General features: G+C 45.1%; 2 protein-coding genes and 1 pseudogene across 2 annotated transcripts; 2 read left to right on the top strand and 1 right to left on the bottom strand.

The window, feature by feature from the left end:
• The first annotated feature begins 4,245 nt into the window (after window positions 1-4,245).
• Window positions 4,246-6,556, top strand: LOC103629068 (protein trichome birefringence-like 34; annotated as a pseudogene).
• A 2,862-nt stretch (window positions 6,557-9,418) lies between these two features.
• LOC109940623 (uncharacterized) lies at window positions 9,419-10,045 on the top strand. Its single transcript, XM_020540219.3, has 4 exons — window positions 9,419-9,499; window positions 9,595-9,769; window positions 9,852-9,953; window positions 10,025-10,045. The coding sequence occupies exons 1-4, from the start codon at window positions 9,450-9,452 to the stop codon at window positions 10,028-10,030; spliced, it is 333 nt and encodes a 110-aa protein (XP_020395808.1). The 5' UTR covers window positions 9,419-9,449; the 3' UTR covers window positions 10,031-10,045.
• A 1,591-nt stretch (window positions 10,046-11,636) lies between these two features.
• On the bottom strand, window positions 11,637-13,592 carry LOC103629066 (CRIB domain-containing protein RIC6). Its single transcript, XM_008650260.3, has 2 exons — window positions 12,465-13,592; window positions 11,637-12,225 (listed from the first exon to the last, which is right to left on the bottom strand). The coding sequence occupies exons 1-2, from the start codon at window positions 12,612-12,614 to the stop codon at window positions 12,034-12,036; spliced, it is 342 nt and encodes a 113-aa protein (XP_008648482.1). The 5' UTR covers window positions 12,615-13,592; the 3' UTR covers window positions 11,637-12,033.
• Window positions 13,593-20,073: the final 6,481 nt, after the last annotated feature.

Genomic DNA, 20,073 nt, shown 5'->3' with positions numbered 1-20,073 from the left:
GGCCAGAATAATGTGAAAAATCAGCATTGAAAACTCGACCAAAAGGGGAAATCTAGCAAACAAGATCCCCACGGGCATCCAAAACCCGAGACAAGCCCTTTTTAAAACGCACTTCAAAGTCATCCTCAAGGGGTTGCGAAACTGAAAGCAGATTGAAATGCAGATTCGAAACCAAAGCAGCATCCTTGAGAACAAAGCTCTCGTTCACCCGAATGGTGCCACGAGAAACAACCTTACCACTTGACTTATCCCCGAATGTGATGTATTCCTTACTAATCACGAGGTCGAGGCTGGAGAACCATTTGGAGCTTCCGGTCGTGTGGCGCGAACAGCCAGAATCCATGAACCACGTGTTCTCCAGGCCTCCGTCCTGCATCAATAGTAAGACACGGGGTGAGCAAATGGCACAACACTGGGGTAAGTAAACTGTGAAGAATACCAGTGTTGCGGCATTTGCCCCTGAAAAGTGTTAGGGAAAACACCAAACATCCCCGGTCCCGAAGGGAAGCGATCACCACAAGAAGGAAACTGTGGTCCGCTGGGGAAGTAAGAACCAAAGCCTCTGTCACGGGGTCCTTGGCCATATGGCACACGACCAGCACCCCGTCGGGCATGACCACCACGTGGTCTCACTCCCTGGGGCCTAGCAGCAAGAGGCAAAGCACCTCTAGGCCTCGCAGGACGTCTCTGAACAGGTTGAGCATGAACACCATGAGAGGGGCGGTTCATGTCCTTCCTGCTCGACTCAGAAACCCGCCGCTCATCTCTCTTCCTCCTAAAGCAAAAAGAAGCCAGATGCCCATCCCTCTCACAATACTTACAATGGTACCTCACCTCTCTCTTGGGTGGATTTTGTTTGTGGGAGGGGGCTTTCTTTTTGGATGGCTGAGGGGCTCTAGGAAGGGGATCACTAGAGATGTCGGGAAGGGTGTCAAGTGTGTTCCTGAGATGGTTAGGTTTTGGAAGCCACACTTGTTTCTGAGGAGGGGCTCTCACAGGCTCCTCAATCACACCATCTCTCATAGGGGTGATAGGCTTAGGAGGGGTGATTTTGATAAGCTTGGGAGTGGGTGAAGGTTTCTCTGAAGGTGTCAAACCACTGCACTCACCAACCTTCCCAAAGCGAGCGACACTCCCATCCTTAGCAGCAAAGCCTAACCTCGGTCCGCCAGTTCCCCTCTTGAACTGACTGACCATCATGCCCAACTGGGACTCACTGCACGACACCTAACTCAAGACAGATCGAAGGTATGTGTTTTCTTCCTCAATCCTTGTCTTGTCGTGTCTGCAGGACTCAAGGGCAGACTGCAAACCCTCACAAAGTGCACACTGCACAGGTGCAGGGACACTCACTGAGCTAGCCTTCTCAAGCAAGGCTATCCTAGCGTCTCTCTCTGCTAGCTCAGTCTGCAAGCTAGGACAAACGGTACACGCATCCAACAAGCTAGACCTAGATCTCAACTCGTCGCGCTCATCTAGCAAGGTGGCGTACTTGGTCTGTAAAGTGGTGATGTTCGACATGTGTAGAGCGTACTCATCACATTCAGTCTCGTCGGACACCACAACTGAAGCTCTAGCAGACTCAAGTTCCCTAAGCGTGCTCTCGTACTTGGATCTAAACTCTCTCCTATCACGAGCAGCCTGCCTAAGCAACTTATCCTGACTAGCCAAAGCAGTCGTCAGCTCTTCTACCTCAGCAGCGAGATCATCGGCGGAAGGTAGTACCTCAGAAGTAGTGTCGTCGCCGATGTCCTTGTCGTTGCTGGTGCCGACCGCGTTCTCACCAAGTGCCATGGTGCAGAGGCCTCCCGCGGTGTCGGCGAAGAAGTACAGGCCGTTGAGCTTGTCCTCAATGTGCCTCTCGACCTCCTCATCGCTCGAGGCAGAAGCGGACTCGTCGGAGTCGTGATCGAGGTCGCTGAGGGAGGCGAGGAAGGCACGCTCCTTGATTTTCGCCTTCTGGCGATACTTCCTCTGGAGCGCCTCCTTGTCGAAGCCTCCCTTCGACTTGTGCTTGCTGGAGGTGTCGCGCTTGCCCTTGCGCCGACCAGAGTGGTGGTCGCGCGGGCCAGCCTCCAGCTTGCCCTTCTTAGGGCAGCTGGCGACAAAGTGGTCGGGGTCGCCACAGTTGTAGCATCCATCCTTTGACCCGCCACACCGCCGGCTCATACGGTTGTTGTGGAACCGTGTGAACCGACTGGCCACAAGCGCCAGCTCCTCATCCCCAAGGCTCTCCACCTGATCCTCTGTAATGGTCAACAAAGAAGATAGAGCAAACAAAACAGGTGAAGGGTTAGAAGCAGAACCACCTCCAGAGACCAGGGCCATGGTGGGTGCACCAGAGTTCTCAATCTTGGCCCGAGTCTGGTGGTCAATCTCGGTGGACTTGAGCTTGCTGAATAGCTCGTCCACGGTGAGGGTCTCGTAGTTGGGCGACTCGATGATCGCCGAGACCTTCACCTCCCAAACCCTCCGATCCAGAGCATGAAGTAGCTCAAACCAAGAAGCAAGCACTCAAACCAAGAACACATCAGCGAACAAGTGATCTCAAGATTTTAAAATGTTTCTTATACTCACATGAGACCAGCAAAACAAACGGATCGCAAATCGGACACCAGAAAGTCCGAATCGGTCCAAAACAGTATCGCGAACAAGTGCTGTTTTCAGCAGCACGAAATTCTGTTCTTGGATCTAAAACTGAACCAAACGAACTCCGATTGAGATGAAATTTTGCGCACACCTAAGCAAATATGTTTCCAAGGTCTCCACAAATTTTAAACTCAATCGAACTTGTGAGTCAACCGCAGATCTAAAATTACAGCCAGAAATTGGCGTTTTGTTGGGGTTTTCTAGAACGAGTTCAAACTGAGTTCTTCTCAAATCACGACCAAAAACTGCACCGAGTGGGCGTATGTAGTGATCCGAGAAGTGCAACTCACCACCAATCAATCCCCAAACCAAATCCTCTCAAAAGAATCAAAGATTTTCTACCAAAAACACAAGAGAGAGGGAAAGGAAGAACAAGTGACCAAAACAACTCCAAATTTCAGCAAGTATGTAAAACTGAGATTGAGATGTAAACAAACGCTGTGAGCCGTACCGGCGACCCTTCCTCAGATTAAACTTTCAGATCACAAGAACACAGTCGAAGTACAAAATCGCTGCGGATCCCTGGCTAAACTAGAGCAGTCTAGGGATGAAGATGTGAGAGCACTAAAACCCTAAGCCAAAACAAATGGCAGCCAAGAGATGCTGAAATAATCAGCCCTACCCCTCTATTTATAGACCATAGAGGGTTATTTCTATTTCCTAAACTAACCCTATTTACGTAGAGGCTATCCACTCCACTGGGGGCGAAATGGACCAACTCCTGGATAATTTATCCGACGGCCACGTCCTTCTCACGGAGTTGCTTCGCCTTGACGCACCCTCCGCGATCATGCCATGTGCCGCCACCGGTTCCCTCCGGAACCGCCGCCGCCGAGTTTTGAGGCCCAAACTCAGCAAAACCTGCCATCCGTAGCGCTGGGTGGTTTTGAGGCCCAAATCACCAAACCCATCGTGAGTACCACACCGCGTGCGCATCTCCATGACCAGACGCGTGTCCCGCCAGTCCTCGACCACGCTGGCAACACGGTCCACTCCACCACGTCCTCGCGCGAGTGCGTGTCCCAGGTGTCAGCCACCACGGCTAGTCACCCGGCTGCTCCGGTCCGTCAGTCAAGACCCAGCACTCGCCTTTCACCGCTCCCGGTCCATCAGCACGAGCCCGCATGACATTCACCTCAGCCGTCGACCACCGTCCCTGTGCTCCACACCTGCACACCACAAGCCGACCGACATGGTTGCACAAGCATAATCTCACACTCTGGTCAGTCCACTGACTACCTCAGAGTGCTACCCGTTGACAATCACTCATCATCAACCCGAACCACAAGGGACATATCAACCTTGTGTTCGCACTCTGAACTAAACATTTCACACTAAATTAATTAGAAAAAAAAGGTTCACGTGATGGTAGATGTTTCTGTTTCACCTTTACATTCTAAACAATCAGTCGTTGCCTCCCTTCGTATGGATAACCCAGGGTTAGGGTTCAGTTCATTGCTTAATTACAAGCAAATCTGGACCACTTACCCATGTGCACTAGTGCTCTCCCATTGTTAATGTAAGGAGGTGCACAATAAAAGAGGGAGCCATGCACTGCACCATGGTTTTCTGAAGAAGTACAGCAGACTCCCCCCCCCCCCCCCCACACACACACACACCCCAAGATGACGAATCTCAATTCTCAGGTTGGAGTACTGAGGAGCATCATCATCAACTCCCTAGTAGCCTTGTATATCATTGTCAGCTTCATCATCTTGTTCTACAAAGGTCATGAAGTACAGATGCCAATGGTGGTCAAGCATGAACACCAAGAAATGCAGGCCAAGGTGGCAGCTGAGCACCATGAACAACTGAGAGGGAAAGACACCAGCAGGGAGGAGTGCAATTGGTCCACAGGACGGTGGGTCTACGACAATGTGTCCCGGCCATTGTACTCTGGACTCAAGTGAACCTTCATCTTCCCCGAGGTTGCTTGTGACAAATATGGCAGGAAGGATGTCATGTACCAGCACTGGAGATGGCAGCCTCATGGATGCGACCTTCCAAGGTATGATAATCATAAACCTTCCTAGTAGAGTTGGAGTATTTCTAGCTCAATTTTGTTCTTCTGAATACAAAAGCTCCAGCAACCTGAAGCCTCAAAACTAAAATAAGAAGCTTATCAGTCAGTCAGTGTCAGGATTTTTAAAGGGTAGTAATCTTTTTTTGTGGAAGCAGGCAAACGTGCAGATACTCTATAACTGGAACAGAAAATAAAGGATAGGATTTCAGAGAAAAAAAAATCTGTACTGGTTATTTCGTTAAAAAAAACTCTGCTGGTTAAGACTGGAAAATTGATCTGATTGTGGTGGATAGCTGGGTGACCAACCAGAAACCAACTGCATGAACATACTTTAGGTCTTAGCTGGCCATATATCACATAAGGGTAGTAATTGACAATGAAAAGACAAAGATGGCGAACATTGCATCTCTTCTTATTTTATTATAAATTCTATTTCATAAGCCTGGAAGGCTAGAAAGGGGATCAAATTATAGAATGCGTCAAAGTTTTGAAAAAAAAAACGGTGCATGGAATTTATGACACAACACCTGGATTTGGGTTTAAACAGATTCGATGCCATCAGGCTACTTGAAAAGCTGAGGAACAAGAGGTTGGTGTTTGTGGGCGACTCTCTCAACAGGAACCAATGGGTTTCCCTGGTGTGCATGGTGGAGATCTCTATACCTGACAGTAGGCACAAGATGCACACCTTCAATGGCTCACTCATTTCCTTCAAGGCATTGGTACGTTTTTCCTTAATAAATCTGCAGGTTGCAGAAACCAACAATTTCCATTGGCAGATTCAGAACATTACTAATTTATACTAGATTTTAGGAATACAATGCAACCATAGACTTGTACTGGTCACCGCTGTTGTTGGAGTCCAACAGCGACGACCCACTTGTCCACAGGGTGGAGCATCGGATCATAAGGGCTGACAGAATTGAGAAGCATGCCAGTGCTTGGAGGGATGCTAACATCATAATCTTCAATTCTTATGTGTGGTGGAGGAAGCATAAGGCTGACATGAGGATGAAGGTCATGTAAGTCCATTCCTTTACTTCCTACACATATCTAAGTGAGCTGATGCAGGTCACGCATCCTCATCTTAACACATTGCCAATTTCACATAGTTGAAAACTCATCAAATACAAGCAAACATAAGTTTTTTTAAGACCATGAATATGAGGATATGGGCAGGTATGGTTCATTTGAGAGTGGTGATGCAAGGTTAGACGAAGTGGAAATGATAGATGGTTTCGAGATAGCACTCAAGAAACTGACCGAATGGCTCGGAGAGAATATTGACAAGAACAAGACTAGAATATTTTTTGCTGGATCATCACCTTCACATTCATGGTAAGTAAGAGGCGAACACTACCCTTTCATCGTCTTGTGCCAACACAAAACAACGGCACAATATAGCACCATCCCCATGACACTTGAAAGTGGTACAATATGCCTATATTTGTTACAGGGCTAGCAACTGGGGTGGAGAAAACAGTAACAAATGCCTGAATGAGACGGAACCGATATACAAAGTCGGATACAAAGCAGCAACTACAGATTACAGTATGATGGAGAAGGCCAAGTCATATTTTGGGACACTGGAAGAGAAGGGCATACACATTCAGATACTCAACATCACGGAGTTGTCTGAGTACCGTAAGGACGGGCACCCCACGGTGTTTAGGAAACAGTTTGCCCCCAGCCAGTTATGCGGATTGCATGCACTGGTGCCTCCCGGGTGTTCCTGATGTCTGGAATGAGTTTCTGTATGGCTACCTCTTGTACCAATGACATATTCAATGCCAGAGTATGCACTGTATATGTATGATGTACAAATGGCATACTGTGTCAGAACATGTACTTTATGTATCATTATTATTGACTTATTATTTCTCAGGATTATCAGCAAGCCACATCAGTTGCGATTGTTCCGATCATCTTCTCAGATTCATCATCCCCTTGTATTTGTAACAAACATATTTCAGCAACCATCTTAGCAGTCATGTGGCCTTCCTCCTCCGGGCCCCCCCCCCCCCCCCCCCCCCCCCACAATAGGAACAGTCTGCCATGACCAAAGCAAAGCTGGTTCGCCGCCGCCGCTGCCGTCGACGAGTGAGGGAGAGCAGAGCAGAGCAGAGCAGCCTCTCGTTATTATATTCTACTCCATACATATTATACACCTTAGAGAATTAGAGATGTCTACTGGAATGTCCTTTCATATATATTTTTTTCATTTCATTGCAGCTTCGTTTGGTACAAGCAGCCCCTGGCCTGGCCACGCCTTGCGGGTTTATTTTATCTATATCCATTTTTTGAACTTTGAATTCTTAACTTGCTTGCTGGCTGGTGAGCCTCAAGTTTACTACTAGTACGCAGTAGTAGATGGTAGGCAAAGGCAAGTATTCGCATTTCTTCGTAGCCATGACAATATGAACTTAACTTATAGAAAGAAATAAAAACAGTTCACACAAAGAGAACAGCTGTAAACATGCATGCATGGTCAAAAGAAGTACTCGCTCCTTCCGTGAATAAATAGAGTTTTCTTAGGTCAAACTTTTTAAACTTTGACTATTTTTTTTTAAAAAAAATCTATCAACATTTATGACATCAAATTACTACTAGCTAGATATGTCATAGAATATATTTTCATAATATGCTAATTTTGTGTCATAGATGTTGTTACTCTTTCCTATAAAGTTAGTCAAAGTTACGAAAATTTAACTGGCACAGATTCTAGGAATTGATTTATTTGGAAACAGAGTGAGTAAGTAAAATATCAAAATATGTCACAACGGAACTAATGGTTCTTAATTACTCAGTATCATAATTGTTGATGTCTCCTTTATTTCTATTCAACATGCATGATCAAACTTGGAATAATTTTGATTTTGAGAACAAATTACGTAAAACATGCTATTATTTTTGGGATGGAAATTATTGACAGTAGTCACTATATATGTACACATATTTCCTTCGGTTCATGTTCAGACCTACAAGAGAGAGATCATTAATTAGTTGCTAAAAGAATCTTTGTAAGTTGAGTTTTCTTTTTTTTTTGGGGGGGGGGGGGGATGGAAGCTTAGATTGATGAGAATCCAAATACATTGACCATCACCAGGAGGCGGCTAACGAAGAACAAAATTTAGGGTAATATATACCGGTACTATATATAAACTATATATTTAGGGTCAACGAACTAACATGCATGTCTAAGTACACCTGTACAATCTGCAGAGACTAATAGATGCAGTCAGGACTTGCGTTTGTCGGCCGGTTGAATAGGATTGTCAAACCGCCGGCCGGCTGCTTGAAAACATGCAGCAGCACCGCAGCTGTTCTCACTCCCAATTACAAAGACAAATGTAATTTGGTTTGAAAAGCCAAATCTCTGCTACTCTATAAGCTTGTAGTGTAGGCGTGCACAGGCATGTTCTGCCTCCGCGTTCGTTTCCCCCCCACCCCACCACCCCGTGCCCGCAATCTCCGCCGCCGCGCCCACGCCCGCAATCTCCGCCATCCCGACCTCGCCGCCCCACCCGCGGAAATCTCGCCCGCGAGATCGCTCTGCCCACCCACCACCATTGACGCCCCGTGATCCCGGACTGGCGGTCGCGCGCGGGGCTGCGGTCCGCCTTTGACCTACCCATCGCGGCGGCATCGCTGCAGATCGCGCGGGGCGCACTGTGGCACGCTGTTGGGGCGCGCGACCCACCGACCCCGACCGCGCGCTGCGGCTCGCGCGCTCCACCATCCGCCGCGCAGGAGAAGCATCGATCCGCGCAGGAGAAGCATCGATCCGGCGCCGGCGGCGTCCATCGAGGTCGTGCCCACGGTGGAGGTGTCGGAGCCCGGCGAGACCTGCGCCATCTGCAAGGAGGACCTCCCCCTCGCGGCGGCCGCTAGAAGGCTCTCGTGCCGCCACCTCTACCACTCCCCCTGCATCGTGCCTCGCTGGAGCTGCGCAACTCCTGCCCCATCTGCCGCTGCCGCCTCCCCTCCGACTTCGAGCACGCCGAGCCAGCGGGGGAGTTGGCGACGCCGACGCCGGCGCCGGCGCAGGAGCAGGACCCGCTGCCCGCTGCTCCCGCTGATATGCAGCTCCCTGACTGGGCTGCTGTCAGTGGTGCTGAAGAAGAAGAAACGATTGTGCTGCCGTCCGTATGAGCCTGATTTCTGCAATCTTTTTCTAGCATACTACGTCTTGTATTTTGCTAGCAAATGAGTCATGGTTTAAGGCCACGTTTGGTTCATACCTCTTTTTTAGAATATCATTCTAGAATTTCATTATCAACCAAATGACTCTTGAATTTGCATTAGATTTTGTCCCAGAATTTGATCTACACTGGATTATGTATAGTATTCAAATTCTTAAAATCTGTGTGGACACCACCCTAATCATCACCGAGCAGATGCATGAGAGGAAGGGAACAATGAAGCGTCAGGCGATGATGGGAAAAGATACTGGGAATTTGCTTCGGCCATGGTATTTTTTGTTAGGAATGGAAATGGTGATGCTTTGGCCATGGTTGCAACCAGGTTTACAATTCCGGGATTTTTTTACCACTCCCCATAAAGCAAGAAACTTTAGATCGATCTGAAATGCATGACAAGACCTTTTGAATCATTTTTGTGTGGATTAGGGAGCAAAATTAGACTGAAATTTTTGTGATGGTCACCGAATCCCAGGCAGGCATGGAGTGCGAGCCAGAGGAGCTCCATTGGGCGGCGTCGGCATCGTGGAGGGGGAGCAGCTGGGGCTGACCAGAGAATCCCATTTATGTAGGGGTGCATGATCTATTTAGTCCTTGCTCTCGGGTGGGAGGTTGCTTCAATTGTCAGGTAAAGAATGGAATTTCGTGATTTTTGGTTTATTTGACAAGGATGGAAACGCCGTATCAGCTGATTTTCTTATACAATCTATGCTCTCTTACCAGAAAAGGGGTTATAAAGAACATGAGGCGCAACATTGTAGATGGAAACAGTTTTGCATTTCTTTGTGACAACATAGATGAGCTTGAGCACTCTGTTCAGGAGAATTTACCTAGAGTCTCTGTAGTCATGCCTTTGAAGGGCTTTGGCGAACATAATTTGCAAAATTGGCGAACTCAGGTATGATTAAACTGCAGTATATATAATGATTTTAGTTTACTTCTTGGATTGTTATGTGCCCTTATAATCCGTAAAAGTACAGATTACATCACTTTATGGTGGGCCACTGGAATTCTTGTTTATCGTCGAGAGCAAATATGATCCTGCTTATCATGTTGTTTCCCGTTTGATCACAGAGTACAAGGTAAGTGGATTGCCTCGTAAGGTTTATAGTAACAATATTGTTAAATTCTTCATCTACTGTAACATTATTAGATATAAATTTCAAGACAATCTGGAGGCGAAGGTGGTCGTTGCTGGGTTGTCAACAACCTGTAGCCAGAAAATTCACAATCAATTGGTTTGTAAATGACTTTGTACTAATCCTCGATGTCTATTTCATGGTCTGTTCATGACACTGAATGCTCATTTTGGCTTATGCTTGTAGATGTGGCATTTTAATGGAAGGGTAGCTTATAGTTTGACAAACAACAATATCCTGCATATACATTATAGGGCTGATGTACCTTCTTTCCATACCAAGTTTAGCGAACGTCGCTACGAGCAGGCCCTCGAGGTGAGCAGTCTCCACTATTTTGGGGTTTGTCCTGGCTCTCGTTTTTGTCGACACACCAACTGGCAATTGTTGTTGTATCATTTGAGGTGATCAGGACCCTGAAGCTTGAGGTGATCAGGACCCTGAAGCTTGGTATACGAGGTTTAAACAGCCTGGCTGTTCTGTTATTGACAGCATTGATGTAGGATGTTCCGTAGCATATTATTAAAGGCTACACCGGCTAAACCAAGTCACATTGTGCTGCAGATTTTCTCTTGGATGGAATCATGCAGCTCCCTTCGACTGTCAATTAGAGCTGCAAAGTGAAGCAGCAAGTTGAACCTGCAAATTACTAGATGCAAAAAGGCACTCCTGTAGACCTTGTTTGGTGTTCCTGCAGTCCTGCTAATATGAACAACTCCATCTTCTTGTGAATCTTAAGTATATTTGGAAAATGTGGAAAACACAAAAACCTGAACCAGCACAAGAATGCTTACAACTTCTCAAGGATCACCTGAACCTTTGGACTATCAGAACTTCATCGAACCTGAATCAACATTCCCCGGTCATCACCTGTAATTAGTGGCGTAACCATTTTTATGATGCAAGCACATAGCTTGCTTATTTGTTCCTTATAAATCATCACTATTCACGAAAAGCTGGTTTGCAGCCACTAACATCTCTTATGAATTGTTCTGGGAGAATGGGAGAATTAATCACTGATCAGCCCCAAAATACTTGCTTCGGCAGTGGTTTTGAACACAGTGAATTGCCAATTTTGGTTTCATTCTCAGAAATACTTTTGCATACAAATTTTAGAGTAGTGTGTAACTAGCAAATAGATGAGCCAGAGAACGCAGCCTTTTGTTTTTGTTTTTAAGTAAGGCCCCGTTTGGTTTTTTAGAATTAGAAACCATTCTAATAATAGTAATTTAGACACAAATTAAGCTAATATAATTGCATGTGGATTCTGTTGTTTTAGCAGATTCTGTTGTTTCAGCGGATTCTGTTGTTTCAGCAGGCTTCTCATCCTTGGGAGGAGCAGATGGTGCCGGCTTCGCTGCTGTCTGTGCTGCAACTTAAGCAGCAAAATCCTGGCTTTTCTTCTCCAGCCCTTCACCTAGGTTGTATCGGGCAAATCTCCTGACCTTCATATTCTCTCCAGTTGTACCTATAGTTTGCTTTAGCCACTCACTTATTGTGACCTTGTCATTCTTGATGAATGGTTGTTCGAACAACATGAGTTCTCCAAGCCTCTTCTTTACATGCCCTTCGACAATCTTAGCCTGGACCTGCTTAGGCTTCGTCAAAAGGTCCTCCCTCTGCATCTCCAGCTCGGTCTCCTTCTTCACAACCTCCTCAGGGACGTCATCAATAGAGATGTACTGCACTTGAGGGCAAGCAGCAATTTGCAGGGCAAGATCGTCAACTAACTCTTTGAAAATGTCACCTCGAGACACAAAGTCAGTCTCACAATTCACTTCAATAAGGACTCCGATTCTGCTGTCATGTATGTAAGAGCCATAGAAGTTGCTAAGAAATGTTCCCCTGGAGGTATCTCACAGAGTTCAGAGATGTTGCTGGTATCTCAGGCTTCAGAAACCTGAAGCCAGTGCGTGTGTTGTGCTGCGGGTACAAGAACTAACAGAGGAATGGACAAAGCAAAACTCCAGGACATGCGCATGATCCTAGCTACTGGCAAGATCACACGAAGAACCAAAAACCTTTGCTAAGAAATGTGCAACACAGCAGTCATACGGAAGTAGCTGCTGAACTGAACTATAGCAAAACAAAGCGATGCATTCTGAACCGGAGAGCATGAGGAAATGGTCACTGTACCTTGAGAAACCCAGGAGGTACCAGTGAGCGCTGCGAAGTTTCCCAGGGACGACAAGTCTGAGGACGCCATGATGTCGTTCATCTGCAAAGATATACAAGACCCAGAACCAAATAAAAAACTGTACCGATCATAATCTAGACATTTGAAGGAAGTCGCAGCGGCAGTGCCCTGAATTTCTGGTGTCCGTTTAGGCCTTGTTCGTTTGTGCCGGATTGGTGGGTCGGAATGATTTCTGACCGGATTGCTTCTCTAATTTATATAAACTTTGATTAGCTGGAACGATTCCGGGTGCAATCCGATGGAAACGAACAAGGCCTTACCCAGCTCGGAGACGCGCCGCCCGCCGCGCTGTCCCAGCCGATGTGCACGACGTGCTTCACGTCAGTCGGACAACCGATCTCCATCTCGTGCTCCTTCACCGCTGCAAGGACCGGCGACGACCCATGGAGGAAAACAGACAGTGCATCCATGTTCGGAGTTTGAGGTTTTCAGGCGGGAAAGAGAAACAAAATGCCCGCTTACCGAAGATCTGGGAGAAGGCATTGAGGCCCTTGAAGATCCCTTTCACCTTGCACGCCATTGGCGATCGACGCCGGGCCGCGCACGACGTCGTCCCGCTGAGAACACAAGGAGACGGAAAGCAGGCGAGCACGGTAAGCGACCGAGGGCAGGCAGCGATCAACGGTTTCAGAGGCTTTTCCTGCGGCTGACAAAGATGCTGCATCAACCGGCTGGTTCTGTGATCGTCAAGGAAGAATGAGATATAGCATCGATCGCGTGCGTAGTGACGTGATGTGTGTCTGCAGAAGCGTTCATCTGCTGGTCGCATGCCTCGAGAGAGTTGTTGGCGATGTGAAAGATCAGACAGAGATAAACAACAATTCTGTCACCACTCGTGGAGCTCTAGCCTTGCTTGTACTGAAAGATCTCGAGGAAGCGACAGTTCTGTAGGAAAGTAACAGCTTAAGAATGGTAATGATCCTGTCAACTCATCCACTTTCTTTTGTGACAGACAGCACGATTCTACTAGGTTTTGTAACAAATTAGAGAACTGTTTGTAAGGATACGATGGGGGATTGGGGGTAGGAATATTTTGCACGGGTTTTTATTCAGAAGCTGAAGGGCAGAAAAAGCGAGAAAATAAAGAGAAGCCTGTCATAGACGACCTACTGACCGTTCCAGCAATGGCCGAAGCCTTTTCATTTGAGAGCAATGTCGAGAAAGAAAACTGCAGCTATACTTGGATCAAATTTCCTTCAAATTGCAGCACAGCGCAGCAAAAACTAAAAGAAGAGCCTGTCAGACAACCCATGGGCTGACCCAGGAAAGAAAACAAATGTTGCGACAGGAACAGTTTGATCAAATTTTCTTCAAAATGAAACAAAGCAAAAAGAACTTGGTCCATTAATTGCAAATAGAATATTTTGATCAAATCTCTACTACTAATTATGTACCTATCGTAGGCGTCCACAATTCCAGTGGCGCACGGTTCTGCCTTTCCCCTACACCGCGCCCCCTGCCCCCGCCGCACCCCTACACCACGCCCCTTCCCCCGCCGTGGATCTCGCCCGAAGGCGTCGCGGATCCACCGTACCTCCAACTATGACAGGAGCGTTAGCTAGGACGGCAGTCAGGCTAACAATTGTGGACAAAGTTCGGTCTGAAGTCAATGCATCTAACGTGCATGAAAGGGTCATGCAGAGGTGCTAAAACACCTTCGAACCCTTTTGATGAAGAAAACAACACTGGTGCCATTTACTGAAAAAATTACAAATTTGTTGTGAGACTTTTTTTATTCTTATCTTTACAACCACTAGAAACTACTCCCTCCATTCCAAATCCTAAGTTGTCTCTTGAGGTTGTATAGTGGTGTGATCGAGATCGATGTCTTTATGTTTCTGGTGCAAATATAATGATTTATGTTGCAGGTTTGTTGTATTTATTATGTTCTTAATGCAATGATGCTCAGCTCTCCTATGCATTTATTTAAGGGAAAACTTCCAGTTCTGATGTAGTTTATATGCCATATTCACTGGGCCATTGGCATAAGTCACTTGCACTCTTTATTTGATGCTAACTTTCTTCATTTACAAACTAGGTTCCACTCATGTTTGGATCTGTTGCAATGGAAAAGGTTTCTTGCCACATCGTTCATTGGATATTTAAGAGAACCGGTAGCCATATCTTTCTAACTGACGATGATGAAGGGCAGCCTCCACTGCTGCAGGGGATGGTTGAAGATCATGACGATCTCTACTTTATGTAAGTTTTATCTCGCTCTTGGCTTATTTTGCATTCATGATTTGTTTCAGTTTGCCTTTTATTTTTTTCCTTTTCTGTTTTTGTTGGTGGCTAATGTTGGGTTTCAACTCGAGCCTACTCCAACTTCCTTAAATGTTGGTAGCTAATGTTGTTGTGTGAATCTGATTGAATTCTACACCAGTTCTTGGAAGATAAAGCCTCACCAAATCATCATCTCCAGGTTTGTTATTGTTTGGATGCAAATCATTGTTAGTTAACCTTTTGTGTTGAAGTAACTGTTTGGTTGAGAAAATTGGTTGCCTATCTTCTATTTTCTCTGTTTTGTTATAGCACCAAGCTGATTTGTGTCTAATTTATAGTAACGATGTTAGCGAAAGTCAATTTAATCTGGTGTTGAACATTGAGTTGCAACAAATCATAGATTCAGACCGAGTCACCGCAGCTAGAAACCACTGTCTCAAGGTGCTGAACATTGAGTTGCAACAAATCATTGATGGAGACCGAGTCACCGCAGCTAGAAACCATTGTCTCAATTTGAGGAGATTTTTCATCTATGTTTGTTAGAAGGCATAATGCCTATTTATCTCTTGTATTCGAACATTTGGCAATTAAGAAATAGAAGATTACTTCTCCAATATCCCTTCTTCCTAACCTCACCTTTCACAGCTTCTAGGGAACAATCACTTGCTATTACTGACTGACATGTCCACTCCTCATATGTGAGATATTGGGTTGATATATATGGTATGTAATTGTTGTGCACTAACATTTATCGAATAATTTGTACACCGTCGCAACGCACGGGCACTCACCTAGTGGATGTATATGCCTATTGTCGTTCACTTCGCCTCATGGATTTTCTTTTTAAAAAATGTGTTTGCACTCTGCAGAGAGAGAGAGAAGTGTTGAACCAGAGCAAGGGGTTGGAAGAGCTTAAGGTAGAAGATAAAAGGTAATGTAGGCCTTAGACCTGTCCTTTGGCGTGGGGCAAACGAGGTGATTTTTTTACCTCACACGTGAAAAATCCTCAGAAAAGAACACACGAGTGCACCACACCTAGGGCTCAAACTACGCACCGCGAGGGTGCTACTGAGAGGACTAGACTAGCCGATCTAGCGTCCGTTCGCTAGGTTGGAATCGAGAATATCTAAACTGTGATAGGGAGCTTAAAAACTTCTGACGCACAACCAAACTCCTGAGACCTGGGAGTCCTGTGCAACTTGGAACTTCCGAAATCTTGACCTCCCAAGTAAATATATATAACCTCATATGATCCCTTTTGCTATGAACATATGCCCTCCTGTGTTTTTTTTAAACACATGACAAAAGCAACAATGTGAAGCCATCAACTATTTTGTTCTAATAAATTAAAAAAAACTATTTTGTTTTAATAAAAGGCGATACATGTATTAGCCATATTTGTCTATCGTTTATCGGTCATTTTTCAAGTAACTCTAGGCTTCTTGCTTTGATTTTCTTACCACCAGCGCGCTGATAGTTTTGCGTCGTTGTGTTTTGGTCAAGCCCATAAAGACTTGACGGTGACTTTGCTATTCTCTTGACCCCTCTCGAATGTGATTTCATGGTCCGAGTGCTTTGCATCGATTTACTAGGACACTGTGTCAACGTATCTTTTTGATCGTTGGACCGTGTATCGTGTTGAGCATTTATATAAAATTAGAAGATACCTACATGTTGCTACGGGGAATGAAATTAAGTGAAATAATATATATGGATACTTGCAATTAAGATATTGAAATTTAGTGGGATGACATGGCTATTAGTAAGAGATGATACGGATACTCAGTATGAATGACGTGGATAACTTGCATGTTAGAATAAACTATAAAAAAATATGTCTATAGTATTGTAGATACGGTCGAGTTATAAAACAAAGTACAAAACTGAAACCACGTAGTGTATATATTTTAAAACGAATGGTGATAGAAATGAAATTACTTACTACTACTAAACAGCAAAAAGCTCATGTGTATAAATATAGGCAGCGCGAGCAAGCATCATCAGGCGTAGCTCAGCAGAGAAGAAAGAGGGAGAACGGAGAAGGGGGAGCGGACAGACAGGCACCGCGAGCGCGCCTTGCAATCCATGATTCCAGAACCAATTCAATTAAGCATGGTGGCGCAACCGGCGGGTGGCGGAGGTGCGGAGGAGGAGGTGGTGGTGGACGGCGGCGGCGGCCGGCATGGGCGGAGGAGCGGCGACGAGGAGGCGTGGCGGCGGTGGGCGGTGCTGGTGGCGACGGTGTGGATCCAGGCGGTGACGGGGACCAACTTCGACTTCTCGGCCTACTCGTCGGCGCTGAAATCGTCGCTGGGGGTGTCCCAGGAGGCGCTCAACTACCTGGCGACGGCGTCGGACCTGGGCAAGGCGGTGGGCTGGTCGTCGGGCCTCGCGCTGCTCCACATGCCGCTCCACGCCGTGCTCGCGGCCTCCGCCGCCATGGGGCTTGCCGCCTACGCCGTCCAGTACTACTGCCTCATCGCGGCGGCGTCGTCCATGGCCGCCGCCGTCCCCTACCCTCTGGTACGTGCGTGTCGTCGTCAGTCGTCATTGTCAATTTGTCATTGCCTGGCGGCGTTAATTTGTTGTATGCAAAATTCCATCTTTAGTTGCTTGGCAGCGTACGTGTCCAGCTGGCCGATAATTGACTGACATATACTATGCACTGCCTGGCAACCACGGGAGGCTCAATGGTTAAGATAATACTACCTCCAATATTTGTCGCTCGCTAGTTCATTTTTGAACTAAACAGCGACAAATAAAAAAGAACGCAGTGAGTATATACTTGGTGTTTAGTTGCATAAAAAAATTTAAGTGGTGTCACATCGAATGTTTCGTGGGATGTCAGAAAGAGTTTTCGGCTTCCAATAAAAAATAATTACAGTTTTCCGTCTGTAAATCACGAGACAAATTTATTAAGCCTAATTAATCTATCATTAGCTAATGTTTACTGTAGCACGTCATTGTCAAATCATATACTAATTAGACTTAAAAGATGTGTCTCACAATTTACACGCAATCTGTGTACTTAGTTATTTTTATTATCTATATTTAGTACTCCATGCATGTGTCCAAACATTCGATGTGATGGATTGTAAAAATTTGCAAGGAAAACTAAACACCCTCTCCGATGTTTGGTTCTAGGGACTAAAGTTTAGCCCATGTCACATCGAATGTTTAAATGCCAAGTTCGAGTATTAAATATAGTATAATCACAAAAATAATTACATAAATGGAGACTAAATGGCGAGACAAATTTTTTAAGCATAATTAATCCATGATTATCAAATGTTTACTATAGCGTCACATGTGCTAACCATGGATTAATTAGGGCTTGTTTGGATCCATGGTGCTAAAATTTAGCACTACACTTTTAGCTAAACTTTAGTACTTGGAGATTCAAACAAGAGTGCTAAAAGGTGCTAAAAGTGAAGTGCTAAACTTTGGCACCCAATAGCAGGTTAGTTTCTCAAGATGTGTGTCACACCAGGATTTAGGGGTAAACCCGGGCGCGAATCACATGCGTGCTAGGATCAAGTCTCACACATATGATGACTCATGGTACAGAAATCAATGTCATATCTTTATTAAATAATCGGAGTTCTGTAAAAATAACTAAAATATATTACACCATATGACGACAATGATCCTCCACAATCCCTAATTGACTGGGAGACGATGACCTAGATCTCTCAGAACTCATCTTCATCAAAGTCTTCCTCCTCGCCTGGAATGCACCTGTTCTTAACCTGGGGTGGAAGTAAGCAAGGGTGAGCTCCCATACGGTCATCGCTCAACAAGTTGTGGGGAATAATGTGCATGTGCTCACTTACGGTGGGGGCTCATGTGTAGTGTAAGGCTTATCAACAAATAATGGTTAAGGCTGAGCATTGCTTTTAATAAGTTGGTCAAAATTTTATTAGCAATTACTAAGTATAAGTAGATACCAACCCAATTAAATAATTGATCACAATTAATAATAAATCCCAAAATGCAATGCAAATGACAGATTAAGTTTAATTCCATAAATTACTCATGTGAGGGTCCGAGTCGCTCTTGACCGTGAGCACGGCTGATATACCAGTTTTACACTCTGCAGAGGTTGCGCATTTTTACCCACAAGCCGTGTTACCCATTTGCCAAGGGATCATGACTTCCTATTCATCTCTACCGAGCAGACGAGGCAGGGTCCCGCTACGAGGCCTTTACAAAGTTCCACTAGCATCAGAAAACCCGCTACGGTTTCTGCGAGAAGGGGGCGATATAGGAATCACTCGTCCAAAAAGCCATCGCAGCATGATCGACCCGAGAACCTCCCTATACCGGCAGCTCCTCACACCGCGGTTGCCCCTTTCGGGCAAGGTAGTCCTCCACTAGCTTTTCTAATTAGTTAACCAAGGGCGTCCCATACCACCCTTGTGGTATCACAGTTTTCTCGGGGTGGTTCTCCATGTTCCAATTAACACAATGATCTTATCATGACCAATAATAGATAACCAATAATAATAAGTCATAATGGAACATGGTCATGAATCATAAATATCATTAGCCCAAAAACCAGGTAGAGCACTAGCAAGACTACCCAATAATTCATTTGTATGCAAGGTGTAGGGTAAACAATACTAGGTAACCTATTAGGTCCCATCAAGTTAACCTAACAGTGCGAGCATTGGTGAGATCAATAATATTATTAGGTCAAAGAAAGTGATCAAGGACACAACTTACCTTTTTGGTGCAACTCCAGGTACTTCTCCAATTGAAACATCAGGTTCCTCGTGACCTCGCTTCTACTCACAGCAATACATGCAAATAAGCAAATAATGGATACAAATAACATTACACCAAACATGGAAACAAACAGTGTAGGAATATTCTACGCGCTGCAACGAAACCGTAGGTTCGAGAACCACTAAAATCGAAGTTACGGTTGAAAAGCTTTGATTTTCCCAAGATTTACATGGTTAAATAATAAAACTATGTTTCTATGTTGATTTTATAAATCATGTGAGAAATATATTAAAGATTTAACTAAGTCAACTTTAATCTAAGTTATAACTTGATTAGAGATCATCTTGTAGTTGGTTTATAATTATAGACAATTTAAAGTATCACATTTAACTATGATTGGAAGAGTTGATCTAATAAATAAACATGGGGTAAATAAATATTTATTTTGAAGACATGTTATATGGTAAAATAAGGTTACTAAAGTGTAGGTAATATTATTATGAAGCTAACGCAACTTGAACGGGCAAAATCGGGGTTAAAACATAGGAGTTATGAATTTTACAAGTTTCTAGAATTTATTTTTGTACTGAAAATCATATTTCAGAATTATATTTATAAAATCCGAAGCCTGTATGTACAGTGGACACTATTCTTATAAAGCTCATGGTTGATTTCATAAAATTAGGGACCTGGGGGTAATGATATTTCTACTACTATGGAGTGCAGGTTTATTTATAAAGAACTCAGGGTCTCATTTGTAAAACCGGTTCGACCGAAAGGGTATCTCTCGTCCTGGGCCGCGCGATCACGAAGCAACGGTCCAGATTAGACCGGATTGGGTTACGAATCAGTATTCCCTAGGTGTCCTTGGATCCCGAATCAACGGCCTACGGGATGTCCACGCCTTGACCAAATCTC

This window comes from Zea mays, chromosome 6 (genome assembly GCF_902167145.1).
Source record: "Zea mays cultivar B73 chromosome 6, Zm-B73-REFERENCE-NAM-5.0, whole genome shotgun sequence".
Lineage (NCBI taxonomy): Eukaryota > Viridiplantae > Streptophyta > Magnoliopsida > Poales > Poaceae > Zea > Zea mays.
Note: the sequence above shows the minus strand (reverse complement) of the source record. Positions and strands in the feature narration are given on the sequence as shown.